The following is a 19,812-nucleotide window of genomic DNA, read 5'->3' as shown; positions in this document are numbered from 1 at the left end:
GGTGAGGAATTGCCGAAGGAAGTGAGCTTTGGGAGTGGACCGTCCCAACAGTAGAACCTCTTTCTCTGTGTGCTCTTACTCCACTTTGAACTCTCAGTGCCAGCAAGAGGAGGAAATCAAATGGGGGCGTCGAACTGATGGAGACACTCAACTCGTTATTCAACTCTATAATGTAGCAAAGGCAACAACAGGCCTTGGTTCTCGAGTCCCTCCTTGTCTTTCTTGTATTATCGGTGACCACTATGATTTAGAGCAAGCTTCAGCATGGATTCACTCGTTTTATAGACATCATCAACTCTGTGCCAAGACAGCATATTGTACATACAAACCTTAATTTTTGTTTGTTCTTCTTCTTCTATGGAAATGGCTGACTCCAGCAGAGCAATAGAGTCACGACAGGGTGTAAATGTTTGTTGCGCCACCAAGTGGTCGCCCACGTGTGGTGCACAAGAACACACCAGGAAGTGTTGTCTGAAGGCCGATGGAGGCAGTGTAAACCATGCTTAGTTTGTTTTTTTTTTTCTCCTCCCCCCCGTTTTGTACATACAAGTTTATTTCTTGCTCTCATGTTTTTATGGGTCTAAATGTGTCCAAACCGAAGCACGTTTGATGGCGCTGAACCCGGAGAGATGGCACACTGTGACGTGGTTTACTCCCAACACAGAATGTAACACTTTCAACGTTGTCTGAACATTTTCTAATGGCTAATATTATTACTATCAATATTATTATTATTATAAAGCTATTTTAGCGAGTTAAACGAGCGTCGCTGCGTCTCCTTTGTCTTTTTTGGTGCGTTTACTCTTCGACTGAATGTTCTGAAGAAAATGTGAAATGAAGCAGTAAAAACATTATTCTTTCGGGGTAAGAGCAATGTTGTTTTGATTGACGGTATCTTCTCAATATGAGCTTAATAAGTTTTTTAATTTTCTGGATTCTAGCTGGCCCCTCCATTGGCTTGTATATCCAAGCTTGATTCAATTCCAAAAATTGAGTTTATTAACTCAGCGTTTCATCTGGGGCCACCATTTCTGCAGCATGCAGAACTTTAAGTAGTAAGTCTATTAAATTTCCTTTTAAATAAAACGTGTTGCTGATACGTTCTGGCCTTGTGTGCAGCAGGATGAAACTGTTTTAAGTCAAGGAATTTCAACAACACAAGAAGTTAGATGATGTTAAACAGTAAAATGGAGAAGTTTGATCTACATGTCTAAGGCTATTTATTGATGGAGTCATCCGAGAAACAAAATAATGCAACATGTTCAACCTTTAACTCTTACAATGACTGTGAAAGGTGTTGTAGGACATTTAACCTTTTAACTGCTTTTATAAAATTGTGAGTATAATTCAGGTTTTTGGGCAGGAAATTGCAACAAAAAAAACCCCTGATAATCAAAATATAATTGAATTTCAGTTACTTTCACATAGGAATGGTAAAGGGATAAATAATCCCATTCAGATCAGTATTTAGTAGATGCACTTAATGGTCTCAAACACACTGGCTCATCTGGACACAGCAATTGCAACAGAACAGTTTAAACTCTCTGGGAATCCTTGGGGATTAAGTTTGAGCATCTTTTTACATCCAATCCCAAATTCTCAACTGGTTTGGAATACTCTAGAATCTTCACCTTGTTGGCTTTAAACCATTTCTGTGCACTTTTTTTTGCTGTAAGCTTTGTGTAGTTATGCTAATCTCCCAAACTGTAGTTCAAATCAGATTAATCTTTCCTGGATTGCTGTGAAAAGGCATAAAGAATGTTTATTTTCCACAAAATTGGAAACAATCAGCTGAGAAATCTTCACAGGTTGAACAGGAATGCCACTTTCATTTTTGGTAATAAAAACTTACCAAAAACATTTTAAAAAAAAGAAGAAAAAAAAAGACCTTGTCATATTAACAACAAACAAGTTTTCAGATCAGCAAAGGAAAGATCAAAGATGTTAAAAAAAAATTCCCTTAAGCATTGTCCTATTATCCCTTCAAAGTGGAAAATTAAAACATGAATTGAATTTAATACATTGCTTCACATGGTAAATATTTTATAACTTCAAATTTCACTGGACATGATCCAGTTTGAGTGTCCAGGCTTGACCAGGAGTGAAAGGTAGCTCAGGCAAAAGGACGGTGAGACCTGCATTAGGGTAGACCGGTGCCCAAGGTAGGGAGGACGGACGACCCAGTAGAGTCACCTAAAAAAGAAACGGATTCCTATTTGTTCCTAGTCACTTTTAGATTATTGATCATGGGTTTGGTCATGTACTTGTTCCAAATGGCAACACATAATCTTAATAATCCCATTTACCTTAGTAGTTGCTGATGTTTGGGGGATCAACAGCTTCAGTGTAGTTGTTGGGGGCTTGGCTGTTATTATGGCGTAGACCGTGGCACCTTTTGAGGTATACCTAAAAGAACGTGAAAAGTAGCAACCATCAAGCTCATTTAGTTTTTTGGGGTTTTCTTCCAAGCAAAAACTCATGCTGAGTTCTGGAAGCATGGAAGGAGAAAACAAAAAAATGAACACTCGGATCCTAAATATTCAACTTTCCAGCTTTCTTACCACACTGGCACGGTGCCGTTTTCCATTTGGACTCTCCAGGGTTTGGTGGCGTAGATGGCCTCTCCGTTGGTTTCCAGCCAGGCGCCAACACCCCTCAGCCTCTCCTCAAACACACTGGGAACAGTCCCGTCGGCTGTGGGACCTACATTGAGAAGATAATTACCTCCAAGAGCCACTGTGCTGACCAAATCCTGTGAAGAAAATGAGAAGCATTCAGTCCCGAAGATTAGGCGGCTGCATCTTCAGCAATCTGAACGTCATCTTGCATCTTTACGTCAATAATAGCAGGTAAGTCCATCAGTTCTTTGAGCTTCATGTTTCGACGGTAACCCCAGGATAAAGTGTCCACAGATGTACATTTCTCCCACTTGTGTTTGGGCAGCTGGCCTGGAGTGTATTTGTCCTGGCAATTATAAAAGCCACCGTGTTTGCAGGCAGTGCCTTGCCCCCATCGATCATTGGTCACAACAGTATCCTAAAATCAAGGACGATAGGGTAAATGGACTGAAGCTGTTATTTTAGTTTTGTGCAACACTTTAAAACAAAGTGCAGACAGTTTTTGTGTTTCCCCATCATAAAAAGGACTGACTTTGACAGGGCTGTCGTTGTAGAGCCACGCCAGAAACTGGGTGGAGTTCCAGTAGGTGTCTGGTGCTTCCCAGTCGCCATCAGACCAGATCACTTCAGGTCTGTACCTGCAAGGCAAATATAACACTATCATGTTGTGCAATAACTGAGAACGAGCTAACTTTAACTAAGGTATGGCTTGTAGTTTGTGCAACAATAACAGAGAAACTGAAAACAAGCGGTTTGATCGGTTACTAAAACTTAAAAACTACTAACCTTACAACAATGTTATAAAGTTCAGGAAGTAGTTTCCGCATCACAAACTGTTGGGTTTTGAATCCATTCTTCTTGTCCTCCAAGTAGAGGGGGTTGAACCATTCATACAAGGAGTTGTAGAGGCCATAGTGCAGCGACCTAAGTGATGAAAACAAATCTTTGAAGCTCTTGCTTTTTACCTTCACGTATGAGACATGTTTTCAGTTATAGCTGAAGTGGTCCAGGTGGTTTTGTGCTGCGTTTCATATTCCTATTGAACTCATTTACCAGAATCTACAATTAGCAGATATTTTCCTCCATCAAACTTCTTTGAGTTCACCCACCGGTTGCGAACTGCATCTCCCAGGTCTTCCACCAAGTCTCTTTTAGGACCATTATCCACAGAATTCCAGTTCCAGGAGTATGGAGACCCCCAGTTAGTGAATCCTTCATGATGTTTGGAAGTCAGGACAACATATCTGGAAAGAGTGTACTGTGAAACAATGCCTTGCAAAAATCCTAATAAAATCCATTAAGGTTTAGAGATTGTGTACGGGTAGTTTTGCATGGAACAGAAAGTGCGACACACACCCGGAAGTGGAATATAAACACCTTCTTCTTGTTGTTGTTGAAATTTATTGGCGGTTGGCAAAAAAAACAAACAAACATATAAACACCTTACTTTGCACCAGAGGCTTTGAAGATGTCCGCCCACTCCTCCGGGTTGAAAAACTGCGCGTGGAACTGAGGGGCGAAATCCGGGTAGCTGAAGCCGGGTGGGTAGTTCTCGGACATGTAGCTCACACACTTCGGGTCAGGCGGCTGCTGACCCTGCCAGTGCCACCAGAACCACTCGCTGGCGAAGCCTGGCACTGAAAATACTCCCCAGTGGACAAAAATGCCCACCTTGGCTTCGTCGTACCATGAAGGCAGAGGTCTGGCGTCCAGACTCGTCCAGTTCGCGGTGTAACGAGCCGCTGCGGGAGACGCGAAGGCGAGGAGGAGGAGCAGGAAAACAGCAGCCATAGCTGCTACAAGTTGGCCTAAAATAAGATTACAGGGCACTAATTTAAAGTCCTTAAATCTACCTGGTGAGCCTCTTGTTGCTGTTTGAGTCGTTTCCTCGTCACATGACTGGACTCACGTGGAGCATCACATGAATGACTCGTTTTGCAGAACTGCAAGGTGTAAAAGTTAATTTGACCTCTTAGTAAAGGACTTAACATATATCTAGATATAATCTTTGACTCGAATAAGAAGATTTGAAAACCAAAAGGCATCTGTAAGGCAAACAATGTCATTTTAAATTGCATTTATATTTCTCTGTTTTTAATTTATCGGTATATTTTGTTTATTGTTCTCAGATAAAATAATCAAACCACTCGTTATTGGTCTACTGCAATATTTCTGTTTTTAAAGCACATTTTCGATTTTAATCCGAATGTCTCCATGCTTAAGACGCACCTGTGTTTACTTTAAAAATGCGAGTTTTTAGCCACAAGATGGCAGCACATCTATGAGTACCTCTGCTTTCACGAGCCTTGTAAACTTAAAACTGAGAATACAAAGTCGACAAACAAAATACAGATGGAGAAATGCTTATTGATCACTGTCAAATTTTTATAGTACAATACACATGGAAGTCTGCCATGCTCTAGCTTATACAGGTAATTTATTTGCTCACTTCTTTACACACATGGCTGCCATTTCTGTAAACAATTTAAGTTAAATAGTCATTTATAAGTCGCATTTCATCTACATATAAACGGAGGCACCAGGTGTTAGAGACAATTATTTATTTGAATTCATGATTGACGCCTTAATCCCGATCCTGCTGGATGAGTACAAAATCTTCATTTCCCCGTACAGCAACTCGGAGAAATTTAAATTTCTTTACATCCACGTACAATGCAAACAAAAAGAATTCATATGCTGTATTTTAAACAAGATTTGTGAAATTTTCATTTCCTAACAAGCTCCAAACAAATCTCCATAATGACAAGGCAGAAACTGCTTTTCAGAACTGTTTTTTCCCCCTATTGTCAATATTGCCATAATCTTGTTATTCTGTTGTTTCATAAATATTTACATCAAGGCTTAATATTTTATTGAATAACAATCTTATCTCCTTTTTGAACCTAGTGATGCTCACAGATTTGTGATTTGACACAATCCGATCTCTGAGGTCTACAGACAAGTCATTTGACTTCGTTGCTTGGTTTCTGTTTTGATACAACCGCAGCACCTTGAAGACACAGGCGCACGCTCGATCTCCATTTAAAATCATGTTTAATTACTCAAGGTTCTGAAAAAGTGAACGGCTGTGAATACTTTTTGTTGGCACTGTACACGTTTGAAATTTAAAGTTACATCTAGACGATTTCACAAATGGCAGACAGGTTTCCTGCTACTAACTAATCACTGACACACAATGACAGGCAGCTTTGGACCGGAAATTCAGGACACAAATGAGTGAATAAATAAATAACCTTGCAGTAATAGTAAGTGCAATGAGGCCCTGTTTTATTACTAGTTGATGGTAAAATTCACAGTGTATGACCGACATCAGAGCATTCAGCAAGCTGTCTTTCCAGCATCTGTTTCTCCACTAAGTCCTCCACTCTGCCAACCTCCACCTCGTCCACATCGTCCATAAAGCTTGACCAGTCTGTGGTCCCATCCGCACGCACCATGGGCTCTGGCTGGCTGGACGGGTCAGCGGGCGCAGAATCTTCATGAGTGGTGGTCACGCAGTTGCAGCTGTCGCAGATGCCGAAGCGCCTCAATCCCGGGGAGACGTTTGACCCTGTGAACGTTCGCCTGCAGCTCTTGCATGATACTGGCCAGTAGTGCCTGTGAACCTATGGACAGACACACAGTGGGTATTGTTTTGACTTGGTTTAGAGTTTGTAAGGAACAGGAACACTCAAACATACATACATACACCATGCATGGTGGAGTCAATTGGTATTGCTGGGCTCATAAAAATGATTACTGAAGATTGTTGTAGGACAAGTCGTACTAACAAAATGGGATACATGAAAAAACATGAAGGTCACACTTCACTCTTACACTAAGTGCGTGGGTCCGGAGATGCTCCTGTCGTGTGAACCGCTTGCCACACATGGGACAAGGGAAGGGCCTCTCTCCGGTGTGGCAGCGGATGTGTCGCTTCATGATTCCTTTCTGCTTGGCAGTGTATGGACAGAAAGGGCACTTGTGGAGTTTTACTGGAACTACCAAGCCATCGCCTGTAGGGGGAGAAAGACAACAACTGAATACATAAAAATCTTCTGCTTTCGGATTTACTGTATTTAACTTGGTCTTAGGTTATTCTAGCTCATTCATTGACAGTTAAAACTGGCTGAGGTAATTACCTGTGTCCTCTCCGAGCCAATCAGACTGGATCTCCATGATAGATGACCCAACAAAGCCCAAACTTTCATCCATTCTGCTACTTCCTGTGCTGCTGCCGAGTCCTTGGTTGAAGCGCTGACTTACTCGGTCCCCTACAGGACTGGGGCCTCGGGGGCCTTCACCTCTGGACAGAATCTCCATCAGCTGTCGGGTGTTAAATGAAGGGCTGTATCCTAAAGGGGACCGCTCATTGGAGGCTGAGGGACTTTGAAGAAGTAACCTGCTATGATGCGTGCCATGCAGAGAGGACCCAGGATATGGCGCAAGGTCTTTGGTGTCGGGGGACTCTACGAGTTCCTCATCAGGGTCATACTCTATTTTAGGGTTCACCAACTCTGGGGTCAAAGCAGAAGATGAGGAGGAAGAGAGATTGGTCTGATCCATGTGACCCTTTTGGTCTTCCCTCTCAGGTGGAAACCCCTCCCTAGAGGAATAAGCGCTGTCAATGTTTCTACTGGAGCCCACTGGGGTGGCAATTGCGGTAGACAAGGGGGTACTTGTTGAAGTACCTTCCTCAGGACCTAAACCCGACCCCCCATCTACTTTTGCAGCCTCTGAACTTGTCCCTGTAATACCTGTGCCCCCAGCAACAGTTGCAGAAGGAGTTCCACTGTCCGCGGGTCCAGTTGCTTCATTGTCCTTCTGGTTCTCTTTCTTCGTGTTCCTCTCCTTATCCTTGTTGCAAATCTCCAAAGATGAGTGGATGTACTCTTTACAGAAGTTCACGAGTTCTGTCATTTGCAGATAGCTAGCCGCTGACATCACCTCAATCACGTTGTTGCTGTTAAGGGCCAAGCGGCCAGAATAGAGGAAGTCGAGGATGACAGAGAAGGCGTCGGCTGTTACGATGTCCAGCGATGCTGTGCTGTAGCGCTGTCCGCTGTCCTGAAAAGTCATTCCAAGTTTAAAACTAGAAATCTGCAAACACTATAACAGAACATGGCTTTGAACTGCTCTAAAACATCAGTTAAAGTTAATGATTTTGTGTAACAGCTTGAACCTTCAGTGTACTGTTATATACCAACTTACCAATTACATTTAATCGATGTATAACATGCACTTAACATGTAGATAAATTAATCCACAATTAACTGAATATGCCCAAATTATATTTAGGCATATTATTTATTTTTTAATCAGATTTCATTTTGATTTTAAAGTGATATTGAAGTATTTCTACAGAAAATTGTATGTTTTGTTTACTAGCTTTCAGTCCAGTTTCAGAGCTCACCACAGTACTGAGACTGCCCCTGTCAAAGTGTTCAAAGACATACGGACTGTGGAAGAACCACAGTGCCAGTACTTTTGGATCTTAGTGCAACATTCAACACTGTTGACACTGACAATGATATTCTGATTAAGCAACTGGAGAGCTGGATAGGACTTTCTGGTACACTTCTGGTTTGAGTCTTTAAGCAAGACTCAAACCAGGACAGGAACAGAAACAACTTTGTGTCAATAAGTAACTTCTTGTCAGAGCGGACAGAAGTCGCAGGTGGGGTATCCCAAGGTTAAATTTTGGGGCCCCTTGGGGCCTCTTTAATAGCGACATGCTCGTGTTGGCTCAGATTATAACAAGTAATAAGATTATTTCTCATAACTACAAAGATACTGTTACTCTGCTCTACATTATTATGTCACCAAGTGTCTCCGAACCCATCCAAGCACTGAACTGATGCTTAGAACAAATCAATGCGTGGATGAGCCATAAATCTCTCCAGCTGAATGGAAACAAAACTGATGTTATCTTTGGACCCAAAGGGTCAACTTCAGTTATTACAGCTAAACACTAACAATCAAGTCTGAAATCTTGGTGTTGTTATAGACTCAGGCCATAACTTTCAGATACACCTAAAGACAGTTACAAAGTCGGCCTTCCATCACCTGAAGAACATTTCCAGGATCAAAGGAGTAATGTTCCAGCAAGAGCTAGAGAAACTCATTCATGAGTCATCTTTTCTCCCATTGATAACTGCAACAGTGTCTTTAAAAGTCTGTGTGAAATGTCAGTCGGATAGATGCTGCTCCCATTCTCACTAAAAACAGGAAAATGGAGCAAATCATTCCAGTTGTAAAGTCCTTACACTGGCTCTCTGTAACTCAGATAAAAGTTACAGTCCGTATTGTTGTTATAACAATACGGAAATAACCGCTTCCAGATCACAAAGGTCTTTTGGTTAAAATCTACTCTTCATCCCCAGAACCAGAATCAAACATGAAAAAACAGCCTTCACTTTTATGCTGCTCTCATGTGGAAACATTTTTTTTTTTTTTTTTTTAGAAAATTGCAAAAATGCTTAAACACTGACTTCTTTTAAACCCAAAAACTGACCTGCTTACAGCTGCCTTGATAAATAATAACTGGAACATTGATTAATTTGTAATCTTCCTTCAAATATTTCAGGAAATTTGAAGACGACATTTTAGCATATGCATTTTCTTGGCACTAACAGAAAACAGACAGAAGCTGTGTAATCCTCACCTGCAGGTAGTGAACCAAAAGAGCCCGGAAATAGCCGCTTCCAGCAAATAGCACGTTACGGTGGGCTTTGAATACACGCCCCTCTACCAGGATACTGCAGTCGCAGAAGAAGTCTCGCTTTCGCTGCTCATTGAGCTCAAACAGCAATTTGGGCAGATAACAGGGAACCTCCATGTTTTTCCTTCTGCGTGATTCTAGCAGCGGGAAAAAAAAAAAAAAACCTGCGGGAGATTATAGATGATAAAAATGCGATGTTAAAATGACCTGAAACTACACAACTATTTAACAGTTCTATTTTCGATTCTTGCCATTAGCTTAGTATTAAAATCCACAACATTTTGAAAGAAAACTCGTAAATGCACAGAGAACTTCACATTTTATAAACAATAATATTGCTGAGGGGCTCCTAATAAAATCCGATAACGAAAACAGGAAGTGATTTACGCTCTGCTTTGTTTGCTAACGCGACAGCCTGTGCAGCTAGCTCTAAGTAGCTAGCTGCTAATACTTTGTCGAGCAACACAGCACAGCTGCAGCATTCAGCAGGCCTTTACGAAGCGTTTTATACGAGGCACTATAAACCCTTTCATTATAGACTTACCTGAGCTACTCTATAAACCTAAACGCGAAAGAAAGACAGCAGACTGCAGGATTTATTGTCCCATGCCTACAGAGGCAAAGACTTCCGCTTTCGTTAAACAATTACGCACATTTTCCTCGTCCAATCATTTGACCGAGCGAGAGTCAATCGCCGTCTCCCCTTTTGTACCGCGCTGGACGTGAAATGGCATTAGTGACGTCACTGAAGTCCTCGCGGAGTCCGTTTCGCCGCAACATGTCATATGGCCCTAATAACTAAAAGTGCTGTAACGGTACATGCAAGTAATTGAAAAATATTGCCCGTATTAATTTTGGGTGCCAAACAGATTTTTCCGCAGCCCACAGAAAAAAATGACACAGAAGAAGAAGAAGAAGAAGAAGAAGAAGAAGAAAAACAGAGATAAAGAAGGCATAAATAAGGAACACTATTTAAGCACTATTGTATTTGTTTCTGAAATGCTTACAAATGTTGCTAAAAAATGGCGTTGTGACTGGATGATGCAACATAATCACAAACATGCTTGTCTTCACATGCCATGCTGCAGTATTTTGTTCTCTTCAGAAAGCATTTAGCAGGGATGGAGGCCACACGGCCATACGAAGGCACAGCTTTATGTGTAGCTGTCACAGATAAAAACATCAGTCCTTTCTATTTGGATTAATTGGTGCAGAACTGTGAATAGGAACGAAGATGACACATACCTATCAGCATTTTATTTTTCTTACAAATAAAAACCAGGAAAGTGTGGCATATAAATTCAGCCTTGATTACTTAAATGCCACTAAATAAAATCCAGTGCGGTCTATTGCCTTCAGAGGCCAGTTAATTGTAATTGTGCAATTTCATTTAAGTATAAATTCAGCTATTATGTTTATTAGAGAAGATGAGAGAGCAAACAGCATCACAAAGAAAAGGGAACAGTCAAGAAGAAGTTTAAAGCAGGATTAGGCTAAAAAACAATAATCCCAAACTTCAAACATCTCACAGAGGATTGCGGTATTCAGCGTGAGGCAACTGCTAAAAGACACGCTCATTATTTGCATGTCTTTTAGCAGTTTAGTTTGCCCGACTGAACTGACAGGTCGGGCAAGGAGAGCATTAATTGGAGAATTAGCCAAGATGTCCATGGTAACTCTGGGAACCTGCTGCAATCCATGGCTGACGAAAACTATTTGTTGTGGGCTCCATAAATTCGGAAAATACATTTGTTGTAAGCGCACCAAAATAAATTTCATTTACAGTTTTCAGCAGGCCATGTAGAGGACATGGAAAGGAGGCGCTCATTACTGGGTAAGACAACCCAGTAATGAGCGATATGAAAGACATCTACTCTAAAAGACATTAAACAAATAATGCTGCAACTAATCGTATTGTGCCTACGGGATACCACATTTCAATCACATGATTAGAAAAAAATTATACAAGCAAGGCTGTGTGGCAAGGAGTGGCAGGCAAACCAGAGCATATTCATAAACATGAATGGAATAGTCAAGGTCCAGACCTAAATCAAATTAAGAACCGGTGGCAAGATTGTTGTAATTGCTTTAAAAGCTGGTTCCCCAAAGTATTGACACTGGGAGGTATAATGTGTAGCTGTAGCATCTTCTCTTTGTTTTTATTTGTAAAATAAATTTTGAAAACTGTGATTAATTTCTTGCATTTTGCTTTATAATTAAGCATTGCTTTGTGTTTATCTATCATATAATTTCCCAATAAATGAGAATTTGTGGTTGTAATGGTAGAGAATTTTAAATGTATTCAAGGGGTATAAATACTTTTGCAAGGTATTCTAAGTGAAGATAATTTTTTACTTCAAAAGTCTTGCAAAAACGTGATGGTTCATTTAAAAAAAGCTCTAAATTCTTCCTAAATCGTTATTCACCTTTAACACCAGTATTAGTTACAAAACGTCCTGCCAGTGATCTTGACGATAATCGCCTCCTCTCCTTCTTACACCACTTTGAGCTCGCAGCAGCACACCCGCCTGCCCTCATTGTCTGCTCATGAATACTTGTTTATTTGCCTTCCATTTTGCAAAGAAAATAGTTCCTTTCTCATTTTCAGACGCAGCAGGGATAAACAAGAAGTTCCTTTAGAGCTGCACCACACCCTCAATGCACAATCCACAGCTTTTAGAAGTGTTTTTTGCGCTGATGGGTGCCGACCAGGCAACTTATTTGTTTCAGATATTTTCCCATGGCAAACAGCGTGAATACAAAGGCTTCGTGTTGGCCTGATGGAACCACAGAACCGCCACACTTGAGCCTCCTCTCTCTCTCTTTTTTTTTTTTTTCAAAATAAAATTTATGGTACCTCATAAAAAGAAAAAAAAAAACTCTATTCATGCTTATTTGTGCTAAATATAAAGTATCATAGCCAGCAGGGGTTCGGTTTAGGCCTTGTAAACTTGACACAAAGTCATCAAGGGCCAGTTGACCCATCTGCAAAGACTCGAACCCGAAACGAAACTTAATTAGGTTAAGCTGTGTGGTAGTTCTGGGTGCTGACCTTCTTCTTCTCACTGCGCCTCAGGGGAACACAAGACCTTTTGTTTTGGTCATTTGTTGACTGCATGGCAGGAAACTCCCTCTCATGCAGGCCTTCCACAGTCACAGTGAAGCTCCTTCGATGCCACCGATCCGGGTGACAGTTTAACGCCGGTTTACACCCAGCAACCCTTTAGCAATGAATAACATTGGTGATTTATGATCGGGCTTTGCCCCATGCCTGTGATTATGACGGCGCGTGATTTACCGATGGAAAGCCAGACGAGAAAAGTAAATAGATGCAGCGATCACTGCTGTTATGTAAGGTCGCCTCCGAACGCGGGACCTCACTCTTTGTGTGCGCTAGCCACTCGGAGACCCACGGCTGGCACAGAGGGCTCCAACGGCACTCCGCTGGGTCCCTGTGGTCTGCGCCTCAGCTCATAACAGCCACTTAGGCCGGCATTTTCCCAGGCTGAGACAACACACCACGGTGGCAGCGGGAGCCGCAGAGAGGGCCTGATTAAAGACTAGAGACAATGGAGGGAGAGTGAGCCGGGGACCATGGTGGCATTTTCCATCTCCGCCACTGTCTCCTGGGGGGACCGAGTATGTGCCGTGAAACGTTTGAATTATCCCAGAATCTCTGGAATTCAGACGGAGGCACCGCGGAGAGGACCCTCGACCGGGGATCAAAGAGCTTCGAGAGGAGTGCGGTGGACTGGTGGTGAAGTCGAGTACATGGTGGAGCTTGGGTGTGTGTGTGTGTGTGTGTGTGTGTTGGGGGGGAGGCATACTTGTGTGCTTAAGAGCACTCAGTTGAAAAAGATAAAGACAATGTTTAAGTTTGAAGCATTTATAGCTTCATGTGTAGGGATGTTTAAATAAAAAAGAAAGGGGGCCCATGTTTGGTTTTTGAGGAGACATTGATCACTGAGTGGTGTATAAAGGCATGTGGGGAGTATGTGTTGCTGTTCTTTTATCCTTCACAGGATCAAATAATGCAATCATAGCCAATCATTGCAAGTCTAATACAGTGGGCGCCCCTCTTTAGCTTGGAGACGCCACTTTCTGTGGTGGCTGAGGGACAGAAAGAGCAAAGCAAGAGACGGGGGTGAACTTCGTCTTTCTATGGCCATCTATCTCTCTGTAATTATCACTTAATGTTCCTCTGCGTTCTGGAGACGTCTGTCTCTTGCTCTGTCTTTTCTTTTCCTACGGAAGACGACAACAAGCATGAGTCAGAAATAAATCTGCCAGCCTTTTTATCATCGTATATTTAGCCTCAGAGCAGAGTGGCGAACGAAGCCGTCCCAGACCGCCAGCTTCCGATATCGCAGGGCCTCAGCGACGGCTGGTTGGCTGGCCGTCCTTGCCACAGCTATATCCAAAAGATCAAGGCATCCTTTACTGTAACAAAGTCAGTTTCACAAGTTTTGACTTTAGCTGAGAGAGAAAAAGCCAAAGTCACCAATAATCTACAATATGCAGTGCCTTTGCATGTGCCATTTTGTCAAGTTACAGCTACAAATTTTATAGGAATTTGGTGTGCGTTTTCCCTACCAGTTTTGAACATCTAGACACCAAATGTTTTTGTCCATTCTTCTTTGTAAAACAGCTCAAGCCACATCAGACCGAGTGGAAAGAGTTTGTGAACATCAGTTTTCAAGACTCACCACAAAAGCTAAATTGTGTTGAGGTCCTCAGTCTTAAGTCTTGCCAGTGAAACTTTCTTAATTAAGGTGTTATGATCCTTGGGTGTTTGTGCTTTGGGTCTCATTTGTGTTTCCATTTTGATCATTTCATTGTTATTTATTTTCTTAGATCTCGCTGTGTTGCTCATTCCCTTGTGTTTTCGGTCTCGTAGTTTATCTACTTTTGTGCTTTTGGATTTTGTGTCTCGGGATTAGTGTTCCTTTCTGTTTCTTGTTAGTTTCACAAAACCTCTTTGTTCATTTGTCTCTATTCCTTCTATTCCTTCATCCTGACAGTAACTGGTGTCACTTATTACCTGTTGCCCAGGTCATTATCCACCTATGTCTCTCTCCTTGTATGTAGTCCTCTGGTCCTTCCATGGTTACTGCTGGTCACTAACTACGTTTCCCCTGCTGTGTCGCTGCTTGCAACCAGTAAGTTGTTCAGTTACTGTTTATATAATGAATCCCGAAGATCATTCCAAACTCCCGTCTGCATTTTAGTCCAACCTAAATATTACAAATCATAACATAAGGATTTTTTTATCACAGGTTGTCCATATCTTGGCATGTCTACGTCATACCGTTTTATGATGTGTCGCTCTTTTAGAACTTTCTGCTGTTTTAGTCTTGATGATGTCTCATGTTTTCGTGGTTGGACTTTTCTGATTGTTACGTGTCAAACATTTTACAACTGAAACATTTTATTTATGTATTTATTTATTGTACTGAAATTTGTCTTGATCTTTCCTGGTTAAAGGTTTAAAAGGTGCGCTCCGTGGTGTAGAGGTAGAGTGAGCGCCCCACATACAGAGACAATAATCCTCAATGCAGCAGACTCGGTTTCCTTTCTCTCTCTGCCCATTTCCTGTTTGGTGACTGTCAAAGGCCTCTGGTGCTGTAAAATGTTTTAAAAAGGGGAAAACGTTCATTTCATTCTTGTTGATGCACAGCGGTTTGAACCGTGTTGTTCTAAGCTTTGGATTTTGTTTTCCCAAAGGTCAAAATTATGGACCTTCGTGTCTCGCTGTTTACTTTAGCGCAAGACAAAAATTGTCTTGCCAACAGATTTTCCCAACTGAGCTGCGGATCTTCCGAGTTACCATTGGACGCCTTTGCTGCGTCCCTCATTATTTTCCTGCTGAGTTTGTCAATTCATGTAGATGTAAAGGTTTCTTTTACTTATGTTTATGGTTTTTGGACAAAAATGTTAGCAACATATCTGATCACATGTTTTGCAAGGTTACTATGTTTTTTTTTAAAATGTTACATTTGAAATTATCAGCCATCCAAAAAGTTTGTTTCTGATATGAAATAAAACAACTTAAGTGGAGAACAACTATGTTTTTTAAAATTTTTATTAAAAAAAGACATTTAATAAATTATTTATTCCCCTCAATAGTCAATGGGAAAAACCTCTGTTTTTTTCTGAAGAAACATGTTGGTAAAAATAAAAGATTAGCTTAAATAGGGATCCAGTTTTTGTTTTCTTACAGATACCTGAGGTTTGGTGCCTGCCGATACAGGAAAAGCAGTGCTGAATTGACTTAAAATGTTTCTTTTCTTTTTTTTTAAATTAAAAAAAAACACAGACATACATGTACTAAATTACAAATTTATTTGATATCTCTGCGCCAGCACGATTAAATACTCCCAACAGCCTCACAAGCTTGGTTAATAATGTAAAAACAACACAACTTTCAGTGCAATTAGGAGTATAACAGCCAATGAAAAATAAATAAAAAACTGACAAAAACAATAAGTTGACTACCTTGGTCAAACATGTAAAAATAAGCTGAAACAAACGTTCATTTGAATGGTTCATAAAGCGCAACCAGGAATTCCAAATAAAATGTAAAATGAATAAAGCATGACGTTGCTCTGAGCACAAAGTGTGAAATTAGACTGAACAGATCTGCCCTTATGGATCAGGCGCTTTGCCACTGATGCGTAATCTAGAATGTCTTTTATAACATCGGGACCGATACAGATATTACTATTGGATCGGATCGGTGCATCTCTAATCTTAAACATGAATCTGCCAGAGTACAAATAATTTTGGGATAACTGTATGTCACACCTTATGTGATAAAAGACAGTATGTGATATTCAAAGCCGATGGACTCAGGAATGTCCAGCTGTCTGAAATATAATTCTTGCCTTGAAGTTTTGATGTGGCAGCTTTATTTGGTCTGCCACTTTCTTTCCCCTTCTCTGTCCTTCGTATCTCGCTTTTTACTTTAGCTCAAGACGAAAATACCTAAACGAACAAATGAAATTTGTTTCTACTGACATTTGTTTGTTTTGTTTTTTCTACTAAAATCTCATTAGTGAAACGCTTTTAGAAACGAGTATCGAACCTCCACCCAAACCACCAGAGCAGGGAGGGCCAATAAAAGATGAAGAGGAGTGGGCGGTGAATATATAAACATGTACACTGTGTGCTTAATTATTAGACAAGTCGTTAGAGGATTATTTTTATTAATCACCAGCTACAATGCACATGGTTAATTCAAAGTATTAATAAACCTCAAACATGAAAGCAAATGGGAAGTTTTGGTTTTCTTAGAATATCTGTACGTGCACAAGTACTGGGTAACTATTATCATTCAGAATTATGAAAAAAAACACACTTTCCCATCTCACTTTTTTGTTCTTGTTTAATTGTTCTTGCGCTTATTCCTGACGGTAAGTGTCGCTTTTGTTCATTGCCATGCCGATGACGGACAACGAGTAAGGCTGACGCAGCAGCGCAGTAGAAGAAAGAAATACTGCTACCTGCAGGTGGGAGTTAGCAGACGATGTTTGAGTGAAATTTGCAATAAACACACACTGACGCATTAGTAGAAAATAATGCTGGAATCTATTGATTTTGCATGAATTCCCGCGACCATGGATTCACAAAAAAAGAAATAAAAATGGAGGGACTGATGTAATTTGACTGTTTTAAAACCTCTTTTGATCTGACTGCTAAATTAATATTTGAGCACACAATTGTTATCTACAAGTTTCTATTTATGTGTCCCTCTGGAGTCTGGAGGGCCAGATGAAACGCTATGGCAGGCCCTCAGGCCTCGAGTTTGCTTTGCATACTGTTATAAGCCTGAAAAATGCCAATACTAGCAACATTATGGTGTTAAATAACATGCAGTTTGCAAGTCATGAGAGCATTTCAACCAAGGATATGTAAGTGCAGTAGGACTCCCTAAAAATAATGATTCTTAAGTCTCATTCTTCTTTGTTCAACTGTATTTTTATTGTTTTTCTTAATCTCAAATCTTCGGGTAGGATAAGAAAAGCAAAAGAGCAGACAGACATTCAAATTTATTAGCCTGTGCCTCCAGTGTAATAATTCTGAGAATTGTTTACCCATAAAAGTTTTGTCCATGCGCCAATAAAGAGTCCACTGAAAAGATGAAAATGCCTTCCACTATCATCAACATCCTCCCCTCATCAAAGCCTCATTTCTTTCCAAACACACCCAGCATAACCCCCTTCTCGGAAAACTAAAAAATCGACCCAGTAGTGCACTTGGTGGGGGTACTTCTTTATTCTTTCTCTTTTTCTTTTTTGTGGAGGCAGGGGGCTTAGGCTCATCCTTGTGAGCTGCCGTCAGAACGAGGTGCGAGCAGGAAGCCTTCCCTGATAGGACTCTAATCTGAGGTGTAAAGTTATACGGGGGATTTGGGAAAGTGAGAGGCTGTCAGGGAGCGGTGGCCTGGAGTGCCACAGCGTCTCTCTCTGCGTGCTTCTGGGCGCTCCGCTGAACCGGTTTCTGAGTCATCTAAACCTTAACGTTTTCACGTCATGCTCTAAGGAGCAGGTGGTGATCTCATTTGTTTTGAAATCAAAAAGCACATCCTGAAACTATTGGTGCCGCTTAAGGATTTTCATGTCATGTTACAACAAGGGATCCACTTTTTTCACTTCCGATACGATACAGATGTTTGAGGTTTAGCATCAGCCAATACCGATCTGATACAGAAAAGCAACGCTGACTTGACTTAAAACGTTTCTTTAAAGAAAAAAAATTTAAAAAAGACATTGCACTAAATTACTATTTTATTTGGTAACTCTGCATCACTACAGCACACTTAAAAACAATAACAGATTCCCAAGCTTGGTCAAACATGTAAAAACAACTTTAATTTGTTTGGTCAGTGCAATTAGGAGTATAACAGCCAATGTAAAATAAATAAACAAGGAACTGACAAAAACAATAGGCTGACTACCTTGGCCAAACATGTAAAAAGTAAAATAAAACCAATAAAACCTTCTTTGAAATAGTTCAGAAAGTTCCATTCTATATATAATGTAAAATAAACAAAGCGTACAATTAGACTGTACAGGTCTGCCCGTATCGATCAGGCACATTGTCACTACTCTAAAATGACAATGCAGGGACTGAGACCATTAATCAGAGAAGCAAACATGATATCTTTGATGGCGCTACAAGAGCTGCGGGGAGCCGAAAATCTATTGATGGGGCAACTAGTGGAGATGCAATGCAAACATCTGTCCTTTATCAAAGAGGATAAAGTCTGGCAAATGGTCACAAGCCATGTTTCGGCTTAACTTTAACAAATTTCAGAGTGAGGTTTGTCTTTCAGCAGGAAAATAACGCTAGCAAGATGGAATAGTGTAGATGGAGGCATACTTATGTGTTAGAACGGCCCTGTCAAAGTACAGGCAAAAACCCATTGAGAACCTTTCTCAAGACTTAAAAATTGAGGTTTATGGACAGTCTCTAGCCAATCTAAATGAATTTGGACTATGTTGCAGAGAAAAATTGGGGGATCAGCGGGCCTGTGCAAAGCTAATATCCTAATATTGATGTCTTTCTAATGTTGCACTGATGCAGACTCAATAAAAATACAGGCCGTCCAGAGTTTTCACATTTGTATTTATAGAAAATATTCCTTAAAACTCTTTGTATTCCGCTTCACATGAACTACTTTGTGTCATTTATCCCATAAAATCCTTACAAAAAAGTCTGTGAATGTGAGGGGTACAAACACTTTTGCAGAGCGCTGTGAATTCAAACCCGAGTCTTTTTTTTTTGTTTTTGTTTCACAGCACAAATCTGTGGAAATCAAACCTCACATGACGGCACGCCGTAAAAAATTCGTCTCCCCCCATAAACGTGAAATACGGTCAGCTTCCGAACAAAAAAAAATGCTTAAGTGGACTAATATTAGCCGACTCTTAACACCCCTTCTCCCTCTGCTCCCACCACCTATTCCACTTACCCCCCCCTTCCCAGTCATCAAATCAGACACAGTCACACGAGTGGCCCGGGTGGGTGGGTTGGGGTGGCGGTGGGTCGGTCGGGTGGATTAGCCTTGAACCCTTTGATTTTTCACTTTTTCCTTCTTCCTCCTCTGCTCTCTCTGAGGCTCATAAAAGGCTCCGTGCCGTGTGTGATGTGGCAGAGGAGCGCAGTCAGAATGGACTGATTACGGAGGAGCGCCCGCGTGCCTTTGAGTCATGGCACCAAAATACATTCTTCAAGTGCTTAAATATAGTATCAGTTTGGCTTTTTTAAAGTTTGTTTTTCTCACTGGAAGACTTTGGGGCATCCTCTTCTGGCAGTTTTTTTTTTTTTTTGAAAATGTAAATCAAAAACAGATTTTTTTTTTTTTTTTAACGCACCCAAATCCCTAACCCCCGTCTTCCCTTTTATTCCCTTTTTATTTTGTTTTTGGTTAGTTTGTTTAATCTTATGAAGGAAATTGACTTGGTGTGGGAA

The 19,812-nt window shown here is 40.9% G+C and overlaps 2 protein-coding genes across 3 annotated transcripts; both read right to left on the bottom strand.

Annotated features, from left to right (window-relative positions):
• Window positions 1-1,736: 1,736 nt before the first annotated feature.
• LOC114155708 (tissue alpha-L-fucosidase) lies at window positions 1,737-4,541 on the bottom strand. Its single transcript, XM_028035738.1, has 8 exons — window positions 4,066-4,541; window positions 3,728-3,862; window positions 3,405-3,542; window positions 3,151-3,256; window positions 2,836-3,036; window positions 2,562-2,752; window positions 2,307-2,406; window positions 1,737-2,193 (listed from the first exon to the last, which is right to left on the bottom strand). The coding sequence occupies exons 1-8, from the start codon at window positions 4,407-4,409 to the stop codon at window positions 2,059-2,061; spliced, it is 1,350 nt and encodes a 449-aa protein (XP_027891539.1). The 5' UTR covers window positions 4,410-4,541; the 3' UTR covers window positions 1,737-2,058.
• A 621-nt stretch (window positions 4,542-5,162) lies between these two features.
• On the bottom strand, window positions 5,163-10,027 carry zbtb8b (zinc finger and BTB domain containing 8B). 2 transcript variants are annotated; one of them, XM_028035735.1, is made up of 5 exons: window positions 9,884-10,027; window positions 9,283-9,476; window positions 6,761-7,685; window positions 6,456-6,634; window positions 5,930-6,244 (listed from the first exon to the last, which is right to left on the bottom strand). In XM_028035735.1, exons 2-5 carry the CDS (start codon window positions 9,454-9,456, stop codon window positions 5,930-5,932), a joined length of 1,593 nt encoding a protein of 530 aa, XP_027891536.1. In that variant the 5' UTR covers window positions 9,457-9,476; window positions 9,884-10,027. The 2 variants fall into 2 exon arrangements, with proteins under 2 accessions (XP_027891537.1, XP_027891536.1); XM_028035736.1 differs by lacking the exon at window positions 9,884-10,027 and having other exon boundaries at window positions 5,163-6,244; window positions 9,283-9,456.
• Between the last annotated feature and the right edge of the window lie 9,785 nt (window positions 10,028-19,812).

This window comes from Xiphophorus couchianus, chromosome 13 (genome assembly GCF_001444195.1).
Source record: "Xiphophorus couchianus chromosome 13, X_couchianus-1.0, whole genome shotgun sequence".
Taxonomy (NCBI): domain Eukaryota; kingdom Metazoa; phylum Chordata; class Actinopteri; order Cyprinodontiformes; family Poeciliidae; genus Xiphophorus; species Xiphophorus couchianus.
Note: the sequence above shows the minus strand (reverse complement) of the source record. Positions and strands in the feature narration are given on the sequence as shown.

What these genes read in the sequence shown, in the direction of transcription:
- LOC114155708 (XM_028035738.1), bottom strand. Translation starts at nt 4,409, where the DNA reads ATGGCTGCTGTTTTCCTGCTCCTCCTCCTCGCCTTCGCGTCTCCCGCA. An exon ending in CTTTATAACATTGTTGTAAG is followed by an intron (nt 3,257 to 3,404) that starts GTTAGTAGTTTT and finishes TTTGCCTTGCAG; the next exon opens with GTACAGACCTGAAGTGATCT. An exon ending in AAACATCAGCAACTACTAAG is followed by an intron (nt 2,194 to 2,306) that starts GTAAATGGGATT and finishes TTTCTTTTTTAG; the next exon opens with GTGACTCTACTGGGTCGTCC.
- zbtb8b (XM_028035735.1), bottom strand. Translation starts at nt 9,456, where the DNA reads ATGGAGGTTCCCTGTTATCTGCCCAAATTGCTGTTTGAGCTCAATGAG. An exon ending in TTTTGGTTCACTACCTGCAG is followed by an intron (nt 7,686 to 9,282) that starts GTGAGGATTACA and finishes ATGACTTTTCAG; the next exon opens with GACAGCGGACAGCGCTACAG. An exon ending in TTGGCTCGGAGAGGACACAG is followed by an intron (nt 6,635 to 6,760) that starts GTAATTACCTCA and finishes CTCCCCCTACAG; the next exon opens with GCGATGGCTTGGTAGTTCCA.